Genomic DNA, 17,257 nt, shown 5'->3' on the forward strand with positions numbered 1-17,257 from the left:
CCCTCCAAGGGAAACTGCCTGGGCAGTTGAGTGGGAATCGTGTCACTCGCGCATCAGGCAGAGCTGATTGGCCAGTGGAGCCATGTGATCCAAGAACAGCCTATGGGTTGGCTGAGCTGTGATGAGCTGAGCCAATCAGATTCCCTGTTGGGAAGTAGGCTGGGAACACAGAGCATCAGCTGGGACAGATGAATCTGACCTGATAGGGAAGGGAAGCCAGGTGGGCATGGAGGAGAGACTCGGGGGTTGTGGCAAGCAGAAGGAGTGAGGAAGCAGGACTGCTGAGGAGGAGGAAGTGACATGGCAGAGGAAAGACATGCCGAGCAGGGGGAAAGAATGACGCTAATCTGTGTTGGAATCAGGGTGGTGGGGAGCCCTGGGGCCTGAGTCACGTCCATGGCCGAGAATCCACACACAATTCCATCCCTGGCAGGCCAGTGCTTTCTGTTCTCGTCCATCAGTCCCATCTGTGTCCCCTCTGCCCCTTGTGTATCCTCACACCATGAAAAGAACACAGCCCTCCAAGAGGAAATGGAGAGAAGCAGTGGACGGCCAGGACCCACGTCCCCGTCACAGGGCAGGAGCCTGCATTAGTCAGCTCAGGCTCCTACAGCAACGTGCCACAGCCTGGGTGGCTTAAACAGCAGACCTTTATTTCTCACAGTAGTGCAGGCCACAAGTTCAAGATCAAGGGGCCAACAGATTTGGTGTCTGGTGATGGCATTCTTCCTGGCTTGCAGACAATCACCTTCTCACTAGGTCCTCACATGGCAGAGTGAGCTCTGGTCTCTCTTCCTCTTCCTCAAAGGACACTAATCCCATCATAGGAGCTCTACCCTCATGATCTCCCCTACACCTAATTACATCATTTCAAACTAAATAACAGACAAAGAGAGATTCTTCAAAGATAATAAGTTTATTCTTATGTAAAGCGGGCATTGCAATGTGGAATACAGTGCCTTTGTAAACTATGCGCACATTCAGGGACACAAAGGAAGATGGGGTTTTTAAAGGAAAAAACAATGAAGGCTGCATAAGTTGTTTTGAAACAATTGTGCTTTACCACAAGGATCAGTAACAAGTGTGGTGTCAGCCCAATGTTAGACAGGCAGGTGCTGGGCAGATGTCCTAGCAGAAGTGTTTTTGTGTTAAGTTGTAATGGCTTTTGTGCTAGGTTGTGGTTTGGCAGAGTCTTCTATGATACTTCTTGGTATCAGGCATTCGTGCATGAGAATTCTTTCTTCGTGCCCTTCCCCAGCTCCATGTCATTAGGATTTGACACATGTCACCCCATTTTGACTCTGACAACTTTCACACTCCCAATGGCTCTACTGCCAAATACCATCACACTGGGGGTTAGAGCTTCAGCATATGAACTTGAGGTGGGAAGGGAACACACACATTCAACCTGAACAGAACCCTACTGTGTCTTTAACAGAGTTCATGCTAAGTGACATTTCTCTAAAATAACACCTTCTTAAGCTTTTATTTAGCTCTGCTAAAATAAGCATTCATAATCACACAGTGAAATCAATAAATCAAGCCCCACTCCTGCTGGCTAAGCAGGATGCCCCCATCCTGACTGGCTGCTGTCTGGACGATTCCTTGGATTTATTGCTCTTCCTCTAGCTGCCCAGCATAATCCCAATGAAGCCAGAAATCCCGATGGTGACAACAAGAACCAGGCTAGTCACAACTGCAGCCACAAACGCATAAGTGACCTGTGACAGAAGAGAAAGAGCGTCACACTCAACACCAAGGGTCAGACCTCGAATACATACACCAGGAGCCTGCAGCTCAGGAAAGATCCATCTGGACTTGTCCCCTTTTCCCGAATCACAGAAGGAACAAATACTGGCAGGGATGGAGGATGCCCAGAGGTCAGGCCAGCCAGGAGAGGAGAGGAGGTGCCCGGGGGGAAAGAATGAATGCAAGAAGGAGCCCTCGGTGTGAAATACAGACTCAAAGCAGGGAGACTCCACACACCCAGTGGGCGTTTAAAGCCAAATAAACCTGCAGGGGGTGGCTGTGGAAAGGACAGAGGGACAGTGCCCCGACGGTCTAGGTCAGGGCTGGCCGACTGGGAGCCTAGAAGCGGGTGTGACATGGGGGAAATCACCCAGGGAACTCTCAGCATCCAGGGCTTGAGGGCAGGGACCTGCCTGCAGTGTTCTTGGTACCCAGTGCTCGGCACATGACCAGGCACAGAGCAGGTGCTCAGGGTTCCTCTGCTGACAAAGGCTGGACTGTGCGTAGCACGAGGATGTGCTCCCGTGAAATAAGACGGCCTCGCCTGCGCTGATAGGAAGGGGCTTCTGCAAAAGGAAGCGGAAACTCTGAAAAAACGGTGGAGATGTGAGGGTGACCCTGAGCGTTGGGGTCCCAGCGCAGCTGGTGTGGACCGGAGAGACAGCAGCTGAGACTGCCCACTCTGATCCTGTGGGCCACCTCTGCCCTCGTCACTGTGTCTAAGAGACCAGCACAGGTGGAACTGGAGGTGGAGGGGACCAAAAACAAGACAAGAACGGCTGCTTTCTAGTTGTCAGCACTGGGCTGGGCACATCACGGGCTCTGGACTCTTCTTCATCTGCCTGTTAATTGTTATTATTACAACCCTGTGATGTAGGCATTCTTATTCCCACTTTCCAGAGGGGAAAACTGAGGATAGACAGTGTAAGAACTCAGGAAAAGCCACACGGGGGAGAGGGACGAGGCTCAGACCCGCCTGACTTCCCACCACGTGCATTTAAGTCCGTCACCACCAAGGATGCAGGTATTCCAAACAGCGACCAAAGAGCAGATTTCTGTGGAATATCAATGAATTTGAACGATGTGAGTGGCTGGAAACCAGAGGGGGGAAAAGGCTTTATTTCTTTTATTCAAAGACACTCAGAAACGTTTCCAGTGTCAAAGATGAACAAAGGTGGACATTAGTTAAAGCAGTGAGAACAGACCATTCAGCGATGGCTACTGAACAGGCGAAAGAGCTGAGCTCCACTCTGATTTGTGCAGAGGTGACTGGGCGTTTTGTTTTTTGTTTAGTTTTGGTTTAATTTTTATTTTTATTTATTTATTTTATTAATCCTATTTTGTACATCCAATGATGTTGTTGCAAAACAGTCGGGAGGGATGGGGAGAGGGAAAAGGGGAGGGAAATGTGGTGAAGGAAACAGGAGGGGCAGGATTGAGGCCTGTGGCACCCCCCACCCCCTCATTCCCACAGGGCAGATGTCAGGGGGGTGTGGCAAAAGCCCCAGCCTTCCACCACCCCAACTCGGGAACCCAGGGCCCTTCTTTCTGTGGCTCGGTGGTCATCATGGGGCAACTGTACATGTAGGGTAATGTGGCCAGGACCCTCGGCCCCTCACCGCCCCAGCTCAGGACAGCACAGGGCACTTCCTGCAGCAGCTTTTTGGTCGTCGCTGGGCTGGTTGCTCATGTTTGTGGGGGGTGACCAAGGCCTGTGGCCCCCAACCTCAGGACTGGTTGCAGGTGTCACAGGTCATGGCTGAGGCCCCCTGCTCTCCCCGCTTTCTGGCTTGGTAGCCCAGGGGACTTCAGGTCCTTCTAAGTGTTACAGGTGTTCTTAGGGGAAATGAGATCTTTACTAGTTAATATCAAACTTTGTCTCTGGGTACGTTGTTTTTCCTTTCAGTTCTGTGTTGTATTATTTGCAGTTCCCACAACTTAAACTCTGCACTGTAACTAATTTGTTGTCCTTTGCTTACTTCCAAAGTGGGGGAACTTCCTGTGGGGACCAGTACTTGAGCTCTGTGGTTGGGCTAAATTGCTGCTTTGCTGCTGATTCCCTTGGGAAGGCAGCTCTGGTTTCAATGGTTGACTTTATAGGTACTCCCGGGTTTAGTGAAATGCAGTGCACCTGGGTTGTGTAGAAACACTGGTCTGGGCCTGATTCTTTTCATCAAACTGCACCCCATGCAATTCTATATTCCTGACCAGTCTCCTCTGAGGGGTCCTACACTGATTGGGGGACAGATCAGCTGTCCTTGCTGTGCCCCAGTGTTCCCCCGATGGGCCTGTCTCCCCCACCACCTGTGCTGCAAACACTTCCCACGGGACAGGCCGTGCTTTCCAGTCCCTTGCAATCTCTCACTATCCTCTGAGTGGCTCCTTTTTTTCAATTGTTGTGGCTCCTCGGTTTTATGTGGGTCCACAGGAACCCAATAAGTGGGATCGCTGGCCTGGCGGACACCAAGGCCCTCTTCTCCCCTGCCCCCTCCAAGAAACGTCATCCAAAGGGCACAGCTGCAGCTTTTTGCAAGCTCCTGCTCTGTGCACTCAGCAGCTCCAGCCTGGAAGTGGCTGGGATTTGAAATGGTTGGAGAGGTTTTTTTCTTTCTTTCATCGTGGCTTCTCCCGCCTTCGTGAACTCTATAGGTCTCTCCTCCTCTTCCCCTGAACTCTAGCAGCCCCAGCTTGGCTGTTGTTGCTTTTTAATAGTAGTAAATTAGTTGATTTATGGGAGAGAGTGATGCTGGGGACCGTGACCAGAAGTCCCATGACTGGGTGTTTTAAAGGGAGATGATGGGGTGGGGAGGGGTTGTAGCAGGGGCTCAGCAGAGGCAGGGAGGTGAAAAAGGACCAAAGCTGGTCAGGGGCATCTCGGTGAGGACAGCTGTGCCTGGGGTGGGCAGTGATCAGACTTAGGATTCTGTCCTCACACAGAGATTAGGACACAGAGGCCTGTCCTTCCCATGATGATATGTCAAAGGAATTACTTTCAGGTCCTCGAGGAAGACACTTCTGAGCTGTAAGAGATAAATATGCATCTCCAAGGGACAGAGGAAGGATTCACAAATGTAAGACCTTTTTAGGAAGTGCTTGGGAAGGTCAGGGTCTATGGTCAGGTGTGGCTACAACAAATGGTAATTCTCCTGGCAGCACAGAGCTTTCTCCAGCAGGCACTTTAATGGGGGGCTGGGCTCGTGCCAGGGACACAGGCTTGTGCTGCTACAAGCCATGGGAGAGTTTGGTCGTCCATTAGGGCAGGGTTTGGATGGAGTCGTTATGTATGGAGAATTCTGCAGTTCTCACAAGCCCACTTTCTTGAAGAGAGAGAAGAAGAGAGATGAGCTGAGACCGACAGAGAAGGTCTTTCTAGACAGACAGAGGTGGCAGAGAGGAAGAGTGAGAGGGAGAGAGAAGGGCAGGTGGATGCATCACCTGCAGAGGAGAAGAGGCTCAAAAAGGAGGCCCCAGGGCAAGGGACGAACTTGGTATGAGAGAACGGCCTCCCCCAGCCCCTGCTCACTTGAGTCCTGAGCGCTCAGAAGCACTGCAGATGCCAACCGCCCGCTAACATCAGGCTCTGCCAGACTGATCGTTGGGCTTCTGCACAGCCTTTGGAAGTGCTGCTAGATGCACGATAAGGCGGCCCAGCCCACCCTCCAGCAAGCCACCCTCCCATCCAGAGACAGGTCTGCCCTCCCCAGCTCAATGGAGGGAGACCCCATCAGCAGAGTCATTGCTGGGCACCAAGGAGCACTTCCCACCGTGTCCTGGTGACCACAGCAGCGTGGGCTCCATCCTGGGGGAGCTCCCTTCCAGAAGGTGTGGATTCTCCTTGCCCACCCCTCTTTTTACCCCCTCCCCTTCCCCTACTTCATGAAAGAAGAGCTGAATCCTCCCCCATCCTGAATCTATGTGCAGGGGCTAATGTGTAAACACCCCTGGACACCCCCCCAGCGGGGACAGCGAGGGCTCCAGGAAGGAACACGCAGCCTGTGGAGGGAGGCGCCCTGCCTTACACGTGCCACCACAGCACTAGAATTCTAAAGTGACACGACGGTGTCCTGGAAATGTGCACTAACACGCTTATTTGAATTGAAAAATTGTCTTTTTCCTAAAAGAAATTGAGTCTGATTTGGCTAATTGGTTTGATATGAGGCCTGGCTTGGCTGTTTAAATTACACAAAAACATTTTTCACTAATTGGATAAGCTACATGTGCAATTCCAAGGTGTGAAGAAAATATGCACATAAAGCACATACGCAATATGCCGAAAGTTCCATCCTGTGCAAATTTTTTACATTTAGGATTTCTTAAATGTTTGCTGTCACGCAAAAATGTGTGAGGCGTTATGTGTTTTTCAGAATATTTCACACCAGGAGTTGGCAAACTATGGCCCATGGGTCTGTAAAGCTCGGGCTTACAGACCCCTCGAGTCTGTTGCAGAGATTGGGTTACAAACCCTCCACACGCAGGTCTGTGAGCTAGGTAATAGGGGGAAAAAGGTTCTGGGAGCCGTGGGTATAGAAAAATGAATGGGTTTTATTCAGATCTAGGAGCAACTGTCCTAGTGGCTTCTCTGAGAGTTCTGAGAAGCGCTGTGGATCAGGGCTGTTAGTCTTTAATACGTAAGTCCACAGCCCTGGACCCCTGGGTGCCCATACACAACTTACACATACACTCGTACACAGCAAATGCCCGGCAGGACTCTGAACACCGGAGGGGCCCTGACATTTTCCTATTTTTCCCAACAGGGTCAAACCCAGCCTGCCATCTCCTTTTGGAAATAGATAAAAATAAAATCCTAAATCCTTTTATTGGAGCACAGCCTCGCCCATTCACTGACATATTGTCTGCGGCGTCTTTCCTGCTGCAGAGCTACCGCGGCAAAGAACAGTAATGAGACCGAGACCACCTGGCCAACAAAACAAAATAGTTACTCTCCAGCCCTTTACAGAAAACATTAGCCCAACGCGACACAGGCTTTGCCTCCTCCTGGCTCACACTGTTCCCTCTGCCTACGCTCCTTATCGCCCCTCATCCCTGGAAATCTCCAGCTCATTTTCCACTTTCAGATTAATCAAAAGAAGTAAATTGGGGGCCGAGCCCGTGGCGCACTCGGGAGAGTGAGGCGCTGGGAGCGCAGCGATGCTCCTGCCGAGGGTTCGGATCCTATGTAGGAATGGCCGGTGCACTCACTGGCTGAGTGCCGGACACGAAAAAGACAAAAAAAAAAAAAAAAGAAGTAAATTGGGCCCAGCTCCGGTGTCACCTCTTCTGTGAAGGCTTCCTTGATCAGGGCCCTGGGAGCAGAAACACACCCGGGTTCAACTTCCCCCTCTGCATCTGGCTGACAGGTACTAGACACCCCACACCTAATAGTTTAATGAGTTTGGACAAGTTACTTAAGCACTGTAGCCTCAGTTTCTCTGCCTGTAACATGGGGATATTAAAACCTGCCTCTAGGGCTGTGGAGGGTCATCTCAGGGCCAGGCAGCCAGGGAGGGCTCAGCAAGGGGGTGATTGTCATGTCCATGACCCGCTTCCTTGGCCATCACCCGCCTAATTGCACTGATCTGCACAGTTGCCTCTCTCCCCACCCTCACCCCCACCCCGCTGTATCGTCCTCGAAGGCAGGATCCCATCTCTGCTATTTTGTCTTGTTCATGCTCTATCTCTACTGTAGGGAGTCACGATAAATGGTCAGGGTCCCTCTGGGATTCAGAGTCTTGCCGAGCATTTGATATAAATATGCATGTGTGCCCAGGTGTTCCTCGGTTATTGTCTAATGTAATTGCACATGTGCACCCAGGTGTTCCTGGGTCGTCTGACTCACACCCAGGTGTCCTGGGCTATCTGACTTAAGTATAAAGGACGAGTGGCTCTGATCCATAGTGCCCCCTGCCCCCGGGATCCCCCCAGGGGGCCCACAGGGAGGCCACCACTACTGCTGCTGCTGAGGAAGCTGAGGACTGAGCTCATGTCATCTGTCAGTGGCTCCCAGGATCTTTCTAAATTACCTAGCTCGTGGACCTGCACGTGAGGGGTCTGGTGTCCCAGCCTGGCATGTGAGGGGTCTATGACCTAGTCTGTATAACAGGTTTGAAGGGTCTGTGGGCCCTAACCATACAACTGGCTATGTTGGCAGGATTCCGACAATAGCCCCTACAATACACTCTACCCATCCTAGTACCCAGCCAGCGTCAGCTGAGGGAATGGTCCAGTTCCTGGGGAAGAGGACACTGCTGAGGACGCACCTGGTCACTGCGGGCGACCCCGTAGCGCAGCTCATTCACAAAGTGCTCGCAGTTCCTGCAGATCAGCGAATAGGGCATCTTCTCCCCCACCAGCTCTTCCGCCCGCTGGACAATTTTATTTCCAGGCAGTGGTGGATACTTGCCATCGTGTTTGTTATTGACCCAGTACTTGTCTCTCCCGGCCACCACAGACAGTAGTTCCTTCTTCACTATGGCCTTGTCAGTCATGGGAGACATGATATCACCTGCAGAAACAGTGAGTTCAGTCCTGGGCAGGGCCACGGGGGCTCAGCGCTGGTCCCGAGCAGGGCAGCTGTAAAGGGGACCCCAGCCTCCTGGCCTCACCCAGGCTTCCTGGGAAGCTGGAATGAGACAGTCACAAAGTGATGACACCTGGAATCCTCAGGCAGTGGCTGATGGATGTCGGGGTTTATGATGGACCTGCTGGAAGCAGCCTGGCTCTAGAAAGCTTGTTGGTATAATGTCAGCCTCTGAACAGCCAGTTCATGTCAACTTACTTGGTGTGTGTGTGTGTGTGTGTGTGTGTGTGTGTGTGTGTGTGTGTGTTGACGCTTTAGCTCACCAGTTTTTATTTTCTTTTCAAAGGGCATTTTTAAAATGTCTCTGTCCCAGCTTACTCCAGCTGCAGGAGCAGAGATGGAGGCAGAGTGACTCTCTGGCAAGGAGAAAAACAAGATTTAGCACCCAGCCTTGCCTGGGCTACAGATCCCAAAAACAAGGGGAGGCTGGAGGAAACAAGATTAATACAGGCATAAAAATGTGTCGCCAAGAATTTCTTTTTCACGAGAAAAATACACTGTCTCCTCCATCTGTACCCCTCAGGACCCACCAACCCCAAATCTCTCCTTCTCAGCTTGTAATTTTCCCTGTCCTGTCCCTCAGTCTCCCGTCTCTAGGATGAATTTCTTCTTTCACCCAGTTAAGGGCCCCTTTTTCTGTATTGCTGGTGAGGTGCTTTGGACAACAGTTTGGCAGTTTCTTATTAAGTTAAACATTCACTTAACTATGACCCCACAATCCCACTCCTAGGGATTTACCCAAGAGAAATGAAAATCTATGTTTATGCATACAAAAAAAGCCTGTATGGGAATACCTATAGTGGCTCTAATAATTAGTGTCAAAAATTGAAAATCATCCAAAATGTCCTTCAGCGGGAGAGTGGATAAACCAAGGGCAATACGTCCATACAATGGATACTATCTAGCAACAAAAAGTAGAAAAGTACTGACTCATGCTACAACATAAAAGATCCCCAAATGCATTATGGTAAGTTAAAGTCACTAGACACAAAAGTCTACGTTCTGTACAGTTCCATTTATACGACATTCTGGAAAAGGCAAAATTATAGGGACAGAATGAAGACCGTAGGTTGCCAGGAGCTGGAGGTGTGGGAGGGTGTGTGGGGGTTGACAACAAAGGGGCCTGGAGGAATTTAGGTGGGGAGGTGTAGAGTCCCCCAGTTCCCCCACTTTCTTTCTTTGTCCTGTCTGAGAAACAGACTACCTTGACTGATCTGTGATCTGGCCAGCTGCATGTTTCCCTTGCAGGCTTGAACCCAACCAAGGCCTTGAACATTCCCAGCCACTGATAAAGGTTTTTAGGTTGTTGAATGAAACACTAAAAAATCAGACATGGTGCTAAACATGTAAAAACTGGCCCCCGTCATGAACCAAATTCCTTAAACCCTCATATAAACTTCATAAACCAACCCCCTCGTTACAGACATGCCTGAACTCATATCATCTTCTGTCTCGATCATCTTTTTTTTTTTTCAAGATGACCGGTAAGGGGATCTTAACCCTTGACTTGGTGTTATCAGCACTGCACTCTCCCGAGTGAGCCACAGCCGGCCCTCATCTTCTGTCTTGTTGCTTATCAAGAAGACACTCCAGCCTGCTGTAAATAAGTTCCCTGATAAATGCTTCGGACTGCTCAGCCTGCCATTAAATGCTGCTTTGTTCAGAATCCCAACCAACCCTATCTTGGGTTGGTTTGGGGTGCTCCCTTGCACAAACTTTCCTACCACCACTTTTGGGGCAACTCCAGCCCTGGGTTTGGCTGGACAGAACACAAGGAAACTCCTCTATGTCTGTATCATGGTGATGGTTATATGATCATATGCATTTGTCAAAACTCATAGAATTGTACACTAAAAGGGTAAATTTTACCATTTGTAAATTATTCTTCAACAAGTCTAATTTTTAAAAAACTAATTTTGAATAGATATATGAGTATATTGTTAAAGAGAAATCAAAACGGAGGCCACAGTTTGAATATACCCTTGAGATAGGAGGTGCTCGATCTCCCTGGCTTTGGGTTCCAGGCCACTCCCCAGGGTCTCAAACCACTCCCCTAGGACTCAAGCCTCTCCTCTGAGTCTTGAGCTAGTGTTGCTTGTAGCACCTATTTTTGGTACCAGCACGTGGAGATTGAGACCACAGGAGGGAGACTTGTGTTATCTTGGTGGCCGAGCATGCTCAGTAAGAAGGAGTTTACTTGAGTGACTTCTCACTGGATGTACTATAGAGCACTTTGAATATTCTAAGTGTATTCAATGCATGTGATGGAATTTGACCAATGAGCATGCCATAAGGGAGACGAACTGAGCATGTGCAAACCTGTTACATAACCTAGTACATAACTGGGGACCAGTCCCTTAGTTGAATATTCATTATATAGCATGAATATGTATAGATAGCCAAGCTGTAAAGTTGAATCCAGGAAGAAGGCGGGGCTGTTCCTCAGTCTCTGGAGCCAGCCCGCACTTTTTCTATAAATTGTTTATTTCTTACTTTTGTATTAAACTTGCTGCAGCTGCTGCTCAGTCTCTGGAACTAGGTCACACTCTCCCTGTGAAGTCTGTATTTCTTATTCTTTACATTAAACCTGTTTTCACTTTCTACTGTGACTCAGCTCTTGAATTCTTCCCTGTGGCAGAGTCAAAAACCTGATAGAGGACAGGATGGGTTGAGGTCAGCTATCCGACCTCCCCAGGCTCTCTCCTCCAGTATCACCCCTAGACCAAACACCATAGCCATGTAACCAAACTTAAAATTCTGCTGATTTCCCCAAAATTCTAGCTATAACCATAAACAAAACCTAAGCTATCCTCCTATCAACATGACCTCACAGCTTCCTAGCAAGCCAGCTACAAACAAGTACCACCTGCAGAATTGTTTGCTCTGACTAGATCCTGTGAATTGGCCAAAGATAAAACTATAAACATCTATACTGATAGCAGGCATGCTTTCAGAGTATTCTGGGATTGGGGTATTCTATAGAAACAGGGGATTCTTAACATCAGATAGGATTCCTATAAAAAGTAAACCTTAAGTTGCTGATCACCTCTGCACTATCGCTACTCTCACAAGTAGCTATTATAAAAACTTGAAGCTCATACTTACAAACCCCAAATATCATGGAAATACTATGGCTGATTTCCATGAAAAGGCTGCCACCCAAGAAACTGTCCCAACTAATAAGCTATGGAACTTGAATGAAGTCCATTCAAAGGACATAAAGGAAATTCAACATTTACAAATATGACATAGACATGTCTCCAAAACTGAAAAACAAAACCAATAAGTAAAGGACGTAAAACAGTTAAAGGACCCTGGCAAGACCCAGACAGCCACTTGGTGCTTCCTGAGCCCCTGAAGTTGCGGCTCCTTCAAGCATTCCATTCTTTCATTCATCACGGAATTGATAAAATAATTCAAACTTTGACAGAGACTGGACTCATATATATAATGATACAAAACTAAAAATAACACTCTCAAATACACCATTAAGGAACTCACTGAAACCACACACTGATTCAATGGAAACTCTATGGGTAAACAGAATACCTCTATAGTACCATTATATAAGGTAGATAAGTTTTGTATACTGGATAGACTAATATTCAGGGCATATCTGGAAAAGGAATCAATCATATTTAGTTGGGGGTAGAATGATTGGACTACTTTACCAAATTCATATCAATGTTTTTTGCTCCCATCCTGGTTTAAACCCGGTTTAAACAATCATTCTAACTGGCAATGTGCAGATGTCAGCATGCCAAAAATAATCATGATATTCACATCACTCCTGATTGGTGGGTAATGGGATCTACCTCAACTCTCTCTCTCAATACTATTGGATTGTTCGTTCTTTATGGTAATAAGACATACAAAGGTTTCCCAACTAAATGCTCTGGATGCTGTAGGCTGAGGGATCTCTCACTCCAAACAACTAAATACAACTTTCTAAATGCCAATCAACTTCTTAACGTGGGATCATGTATACATAAAATAACCCTCCATAAATGAGTTTCTCGCAAGTGTCCAAACCCAATTATACAAAGAAGCTCTGGATTTCGTTCTTTTGTTAGAGCTGGAAGTCTCTGAATTAGAAAATCACTTATCAATATTTCTACAACTCTTAGAAAGAATTTTAATGATACTTTAAATTCTCTTCAAGTGATACAATCTGAGACAAGCAGTTTAGCTTTAACAGTACTCCAAAACAGAAGAGTTCTTGGTACCCTGAGCTGCTCAAGAAGGAGGAGCATGTGCTCTTATCAGAGAAAACATGCTACTTCTCTGTCAATAAATCAAGAATTGTAGCCTAGAATCTTAAAGATCTAAAGGATCAAATCCAGGTATTCCACCTGATCAGAGGATGCAATCAAATGATCTATGTAGTTGGTTAAATGTTGGCTCTTGGAGACCGTGGCTTCATGGTATTTTTCAAACACTTGGCACTATCCTCCTGTTGGTCATATTGATAATATCTCATGTGCATTGTATCCCTCCAAGAGTCTTAGTGAGAATTAACAAAAACTACATGAACTCGAATTGTCAGAAGAATCTACTGAAATCCTGGTTTGCGATCTTCAGATGGTCATGAAAGGAAAAACATGTGGGAACTGAGAGTGACACTTGATGATGGATCACACTCTCAGTCCACCTGAGAGAATGACTAAAAGGGGGGAACTGTTAAGGAGAAACCATAATGGAGGCCACAGTTTGAATATACCCCTTGACCAAACACCCACAGCCATGTAATCAAACTCTCTTGACTTCCCCAAAATGCTAGTTCTTGCCATAAACAATTCAGCTTTCCTCATGTCAGCATGACTTCGAAGCTTCCTAGTCAATCAGCTACTAACAAGTAAGCTTCTGCACAACAGCTACTAACAAGTAAGCTTCTGCACAACTACCTTACAGGAATGTAAGTCTCTAGTATCCCATCACAATAGGGAACAATGTACTTCCTCACTGACGCTTTGTAAACTGAGCTGTAACTCCTGTGAGCCAAGATTCTTGCCATTTTTGGTTAGAAGTCTCTGGGTTTGTGAACTGTTCTTTTGTATGCATGACAAACCTTTTAAATTTCTCTAACCAGATTTGATTTCATTTATATACACATATATGCATATATATATATATATATATACCTGCTGTACAACTGCTTTTAACGGCTGTTTAGCATTCCGGTAGATGCAGGTATATCTATTTTATTCAACTAATTCCCTGCTGTTGCGCACTTGAGTGGTTTCTGGTGTTCTGACGTTTTCTTTAATGTCACAATTCTTCAGAAGGAAAGGGGTGTTACTTCAGCACCTAGCTGGGCCCTGCACCATGGCTTTCCCGTGCATTCCTTTATTTCATCCCTCCATAACCCAGAGATAGGGATTCCTATCCCTGCTATACAGAAGGTGCAGCCGAACTTAGGGATGCGAACCCACATGCTCAAGTCACACAGTCAGTAAGCAGAGTAGCCAGGATTCCAAGCTGGTTCTGTCAAGTTGGGAGGCCCATTCTTTCCATTATACTATGCAGCCAGTTGTAAACTATTTGCAGGAAATAACTGCTTCTTACACTTGTTTGTACCTCCAGAACAACAAATGCATAGGATATTGCACCAATGTTCTCCAAGGACACTGGGTTGGTTGGGACCGAACCCCACTGTATAATGGAATAAAGGTCAATAATCTCCCCACCAACTTACTGCTAAAGGAGAATAGCAGTTGATACACCTAACAGGGAAGAGCATGATTCATTCAACAAACATTGGGTGCCTGCTCTGCCAAGGACTGAAGTGAGGACAAGCTCACAATTGTGCATCTGTTCACATTCTCATCTCAACCCTTGTGCTTAGAAAGAGAATCTGTCCTTACTTTGGGGAAACAGATGGACCACATAGCCGTCTCCCACATAGATGGCCCAGTGCCTATAGAAAGTGCGAAAAATCTCAATCAGGTCTCCAACTCTTGGTTTTGGTTTGTCCTGCAACAGAAAAACCAGAGACAGGCAGAGGTGAGTCTTTGCAAGGAACATTTTAGAACCTGATCTGCAAGTTTATCACCTACAGGAAACAGACAAGAGGGAGCTCTCCTCCCACAGGTGGGAAGCCCCTCCATTTACTGGGGTTGCTAGACTGGAATGGTACTCTTCCAGGGACAAGGAAAAGATAGGGAGGGTGTCTTTAAGGTACCGTATTGGTGGGTATGTAGCACAGGAGTGTGGCAGAGTCATGTGCACAAGCTGGATGTGAGCAGATTCAGGAGCATGTTTGTATCAGTAAGTGACTGTGTGATTCCCAAGGAAGTCTAAAGGGCCTCATTAAGGACCATCTGCCGCTTGCCTGGACCTGGGTGAGACTTGCAACTTATAGAGCTCCAACTTGCAAAGCTCAACATGCCGGACATGGTGCTGAACATTTGACCCACGTCATCCCTCACTCCTTTGGGTAAGAACTATCATTACTCCACTTGACAGATGAGGAAACTGAGTCTCAGGAAGATTAGGTAACTTGAGTAAATGAGCAAAACTGAAAGCTAGGTGTGAATGTTTTCAATGTTTGTGCCCTTAACAATCCCAGATGAAGTCTGGGCTCCAGGCCAAAATCAGGGCAAGGGCTGACAGGGCATAGTTGGAGTGGGTGGTGGAGCAGTGCCCTTCTGGAGTTTGAATGGGTGGGAGGCATGGTCCATCCACACCCAGGATGGGAGATAGCCCTTGCCACAGGAGTTCTATTTCTTAAAGATTCTAAGGCCAGTCAACACCTTTCCTCCTCATAACTCAGTTGAGCCAGGCTGCACAGGGCCAGACCCCCCTGACCAGGGAGCTGTGCTGCTGCTGAGAGTGTCGAGAATGCAGCGGACTGAAGTCTGGTGGGGAGATAGGGTTGAACCCACAGGAGTCAAGCATCAACTACAGGAGTCAAGCGTCAACTTGACCAAAGATTGGACAATTTAAGCATCAAAAAGAATAATGACTGCACATAGACTGAAACATGAGTTAAAACCCATATGTGCATAATGATATTTTTAAAACTCATTAGTCATCTTTGGCAGATACAAAGGAATCACCGTATTATTCCGAAAACTGGTAAATAAAAGATACAAACATCTCCTAAATGAACTGTGTGCTCAGGGAACCCAATTAAAGATTACAACAAAACCCAAAGCCACAAACCAGTACTTATAAGGTAGCTGTATCTATGTATACAAAAGCATAGAAAAATGTTTGAAAGAACACATGCCAAGCTACACAGCGGGGGAAGGATCTACGGTAGGGAGGATTGTAAAAGGAGACTTTAGCCTACCTGCCCATTGTTTCGGTTTTGGTTTTTTAAACAAAGTGAATGTATTCACATATGCCTTGTGGAATTAAATAAATTCTTTTTTGGTTGTTGTTTTTTTTTTGTTTAAAGTAAAGGCTTTGGAGTCAGACCCACCTAAGCTCAAACCCCCTCTCTACTTCTTGGGCAATCCCCTCTCTGATATTTCCAAGAATATCACTCCTCACATCTGTAAAGTTGGGAGTAATTATTCCCACTTCACAGGGCTGTTTATTAACAACCTGGTGTCAACTCAATAAAAGCCATGAGCATGGGGTCACGATGCCCCAGGAATTGTGGCGGTTCTTGAGCCTGAAGGGAGAAGGAACACAGGAAAGGAAGTAGTGGGATGGAGGGAAAAGTAGAGGGGCTCATGCTGTTTGGAGCTAAGGGGGACAAGAACCCTTCCTGACTGCCCTGCCATCACCACCCACACAGCTGTGAGACATTTTCCTGGACCCTCCCTCCCTGGCTCATCCCACCCACCCACCAAGGATGGTGTGACTGGGGAGGTGGGCCTGGGCAGTGGCACAAGTGCTGCCCCTTCTGGGCCCACCATTCCTGTCCCCTCAGGATGACCCAGTGGGGCCACTGGGAGGGTGGCCGGAGGAGGGTTTGGAAGGCACAAACCCAAACCCAGGGCATGGTGCTCCTCAGCCTCAGTGGAACTAAACCCCCCAAGCAGAGGCTCCTCCCGGCTCACGCCCAGCACCGCAGTTCCTTCCCCACTGTGTCTGGGAGAGCCGGACCCTCAGGCCTCAGCCTGTACCCATGTCCCCTCTGCACCAGAGCTGTAAAGCAACAAGGAAAACACACATAATCACCACTAACAGGGTTGTTGTTGATTTTAAAGTAAAAGCTTTAAAAACCTTTCTGGGGACTTACCGAAGCCATCCTTCTGTCAAGATGCTCTCGTGTTGCTGCCTATATGCGCAGTTTTCTGTTGGCTCTAAGAGTTTTGTTTCCTTCTGACCCTGGCCAAGCACACAAATATTTCAACACACAGATCAAAGTTCAAACAAAAATTGTTCTGTACTGTCGAGAGCCATACATCTATGGGGAACGGCATGGGAGCCTGACGAGTGACACCCCTTGTTCAGCAGGCTACAGGGGAAGCCTGCGCGTGTGGCACGGCTCCATGGAATTTCCTGTTTGTTCGCCTTTTGTTACTTGACAAAACCTTCTAAAATTAAAAAGCCCAACCTTTTGGCTTGGTATGACTTTGGGGAATTCGAAGGTCCCTGGAGTTTCTCAAAGGACATGTTAAGTGGTTTATTAATAAGGCATTGTCAGTACTAAAGGTGTTCTAGACATATGTTCCCAGTATAGGATGGATTCATTTACAGCGTTGACCCTCCCCGTTGTGTGTGCATTGACCCATAATTTTGGAATAATTGGCCTTATAGCTGTGGCCACGCTCTTGTGTGTGTGGAAGGAAGTCAGTGTTCAATTTTTTATAAATCCACATCTTTAGGGAGACGGTGGGTCCGAGTGCAGTGGTGTTCACAACTAATTGATCACAACCAGCTACAGATTTCTTTGTTCCTTTCCCACTCCCATTGCTTCACTGGACTCACCACGAACATGTCATTCTGGGATAAGAATGACGCAGTGTACCTGAG

At 47.5% G+C, this 17,257-nt stretch overlaps 1 protein-coding gene across 1 annotated transcript; it reads right to left on the minus strand.

Moving 5' to 3' along the window:
* Nucleotides 1-897: 897 nt before the first annotated feature.
* On the minus strand, nucleotides 898-16,705 carry LOC134376788 (phospholipase A and acyltransferase 3-like). The gene is made up of 4 exons (XM_063095313.1): nucleotides 16,521-16,705; nucleotides 14,191-14,299; nucleotides 8,007-8,251; nucleotides 898-1,721 (listed from the first exon to the last, which is right to left on the minus strand). Exons 1-4 carry the CDS (start codon nucleotides 16,527-16,529, stop codon nucleotides 1,626-1,628), a joined length of 459 nt encoding a protein of 152 aa, XP_062951383.1. The 5' UTR covers nucleotides 16,530-16,705; the 3' UTR covers nucleotides 898-1,625.
* Between the last annotated feature and the right edge of the window lie 552 nt (nucleotides 16,706-17,257).

The sequence above is a fragment of the Cynocephalus volans genome, chromosome 4, assembly GCF_027409185.1.
Source record: "Cynocephalus volans isolate mCynVol1 chromosome 4, mCynVol1.pri, whole genome shotgun sequence".
Taxonomy (NCBI): Eukaryota; Metazoa; Chordata; class Mammalia; order Dermoptera; family Cynocephalidae; genus Cynocephalus; species Cynocephalus volans.

What these genes read in the sequence shown, in the direction of transcription:
- LOC134376788 (XM_063095313.1), bottom strand. An exon ending in GGTCCATCTGTTTCCCCAAA is followed by an intron (nt 8,252 to 14,190) that starts GTAAGGACAGAT and finishes CTGTTTCTGCAG; the next exon opens with GTGATATCATGTCTCCCATG. An exon ending in GGGTCGCCCGCAGTGACCAG is followed by an intron (nt 1,722 to 8,006) that starts GTGCGTCCTCAG and finishes CTTCTGTCACAG; the next exon opens with GTCACTTATGCGTTTGTGGC.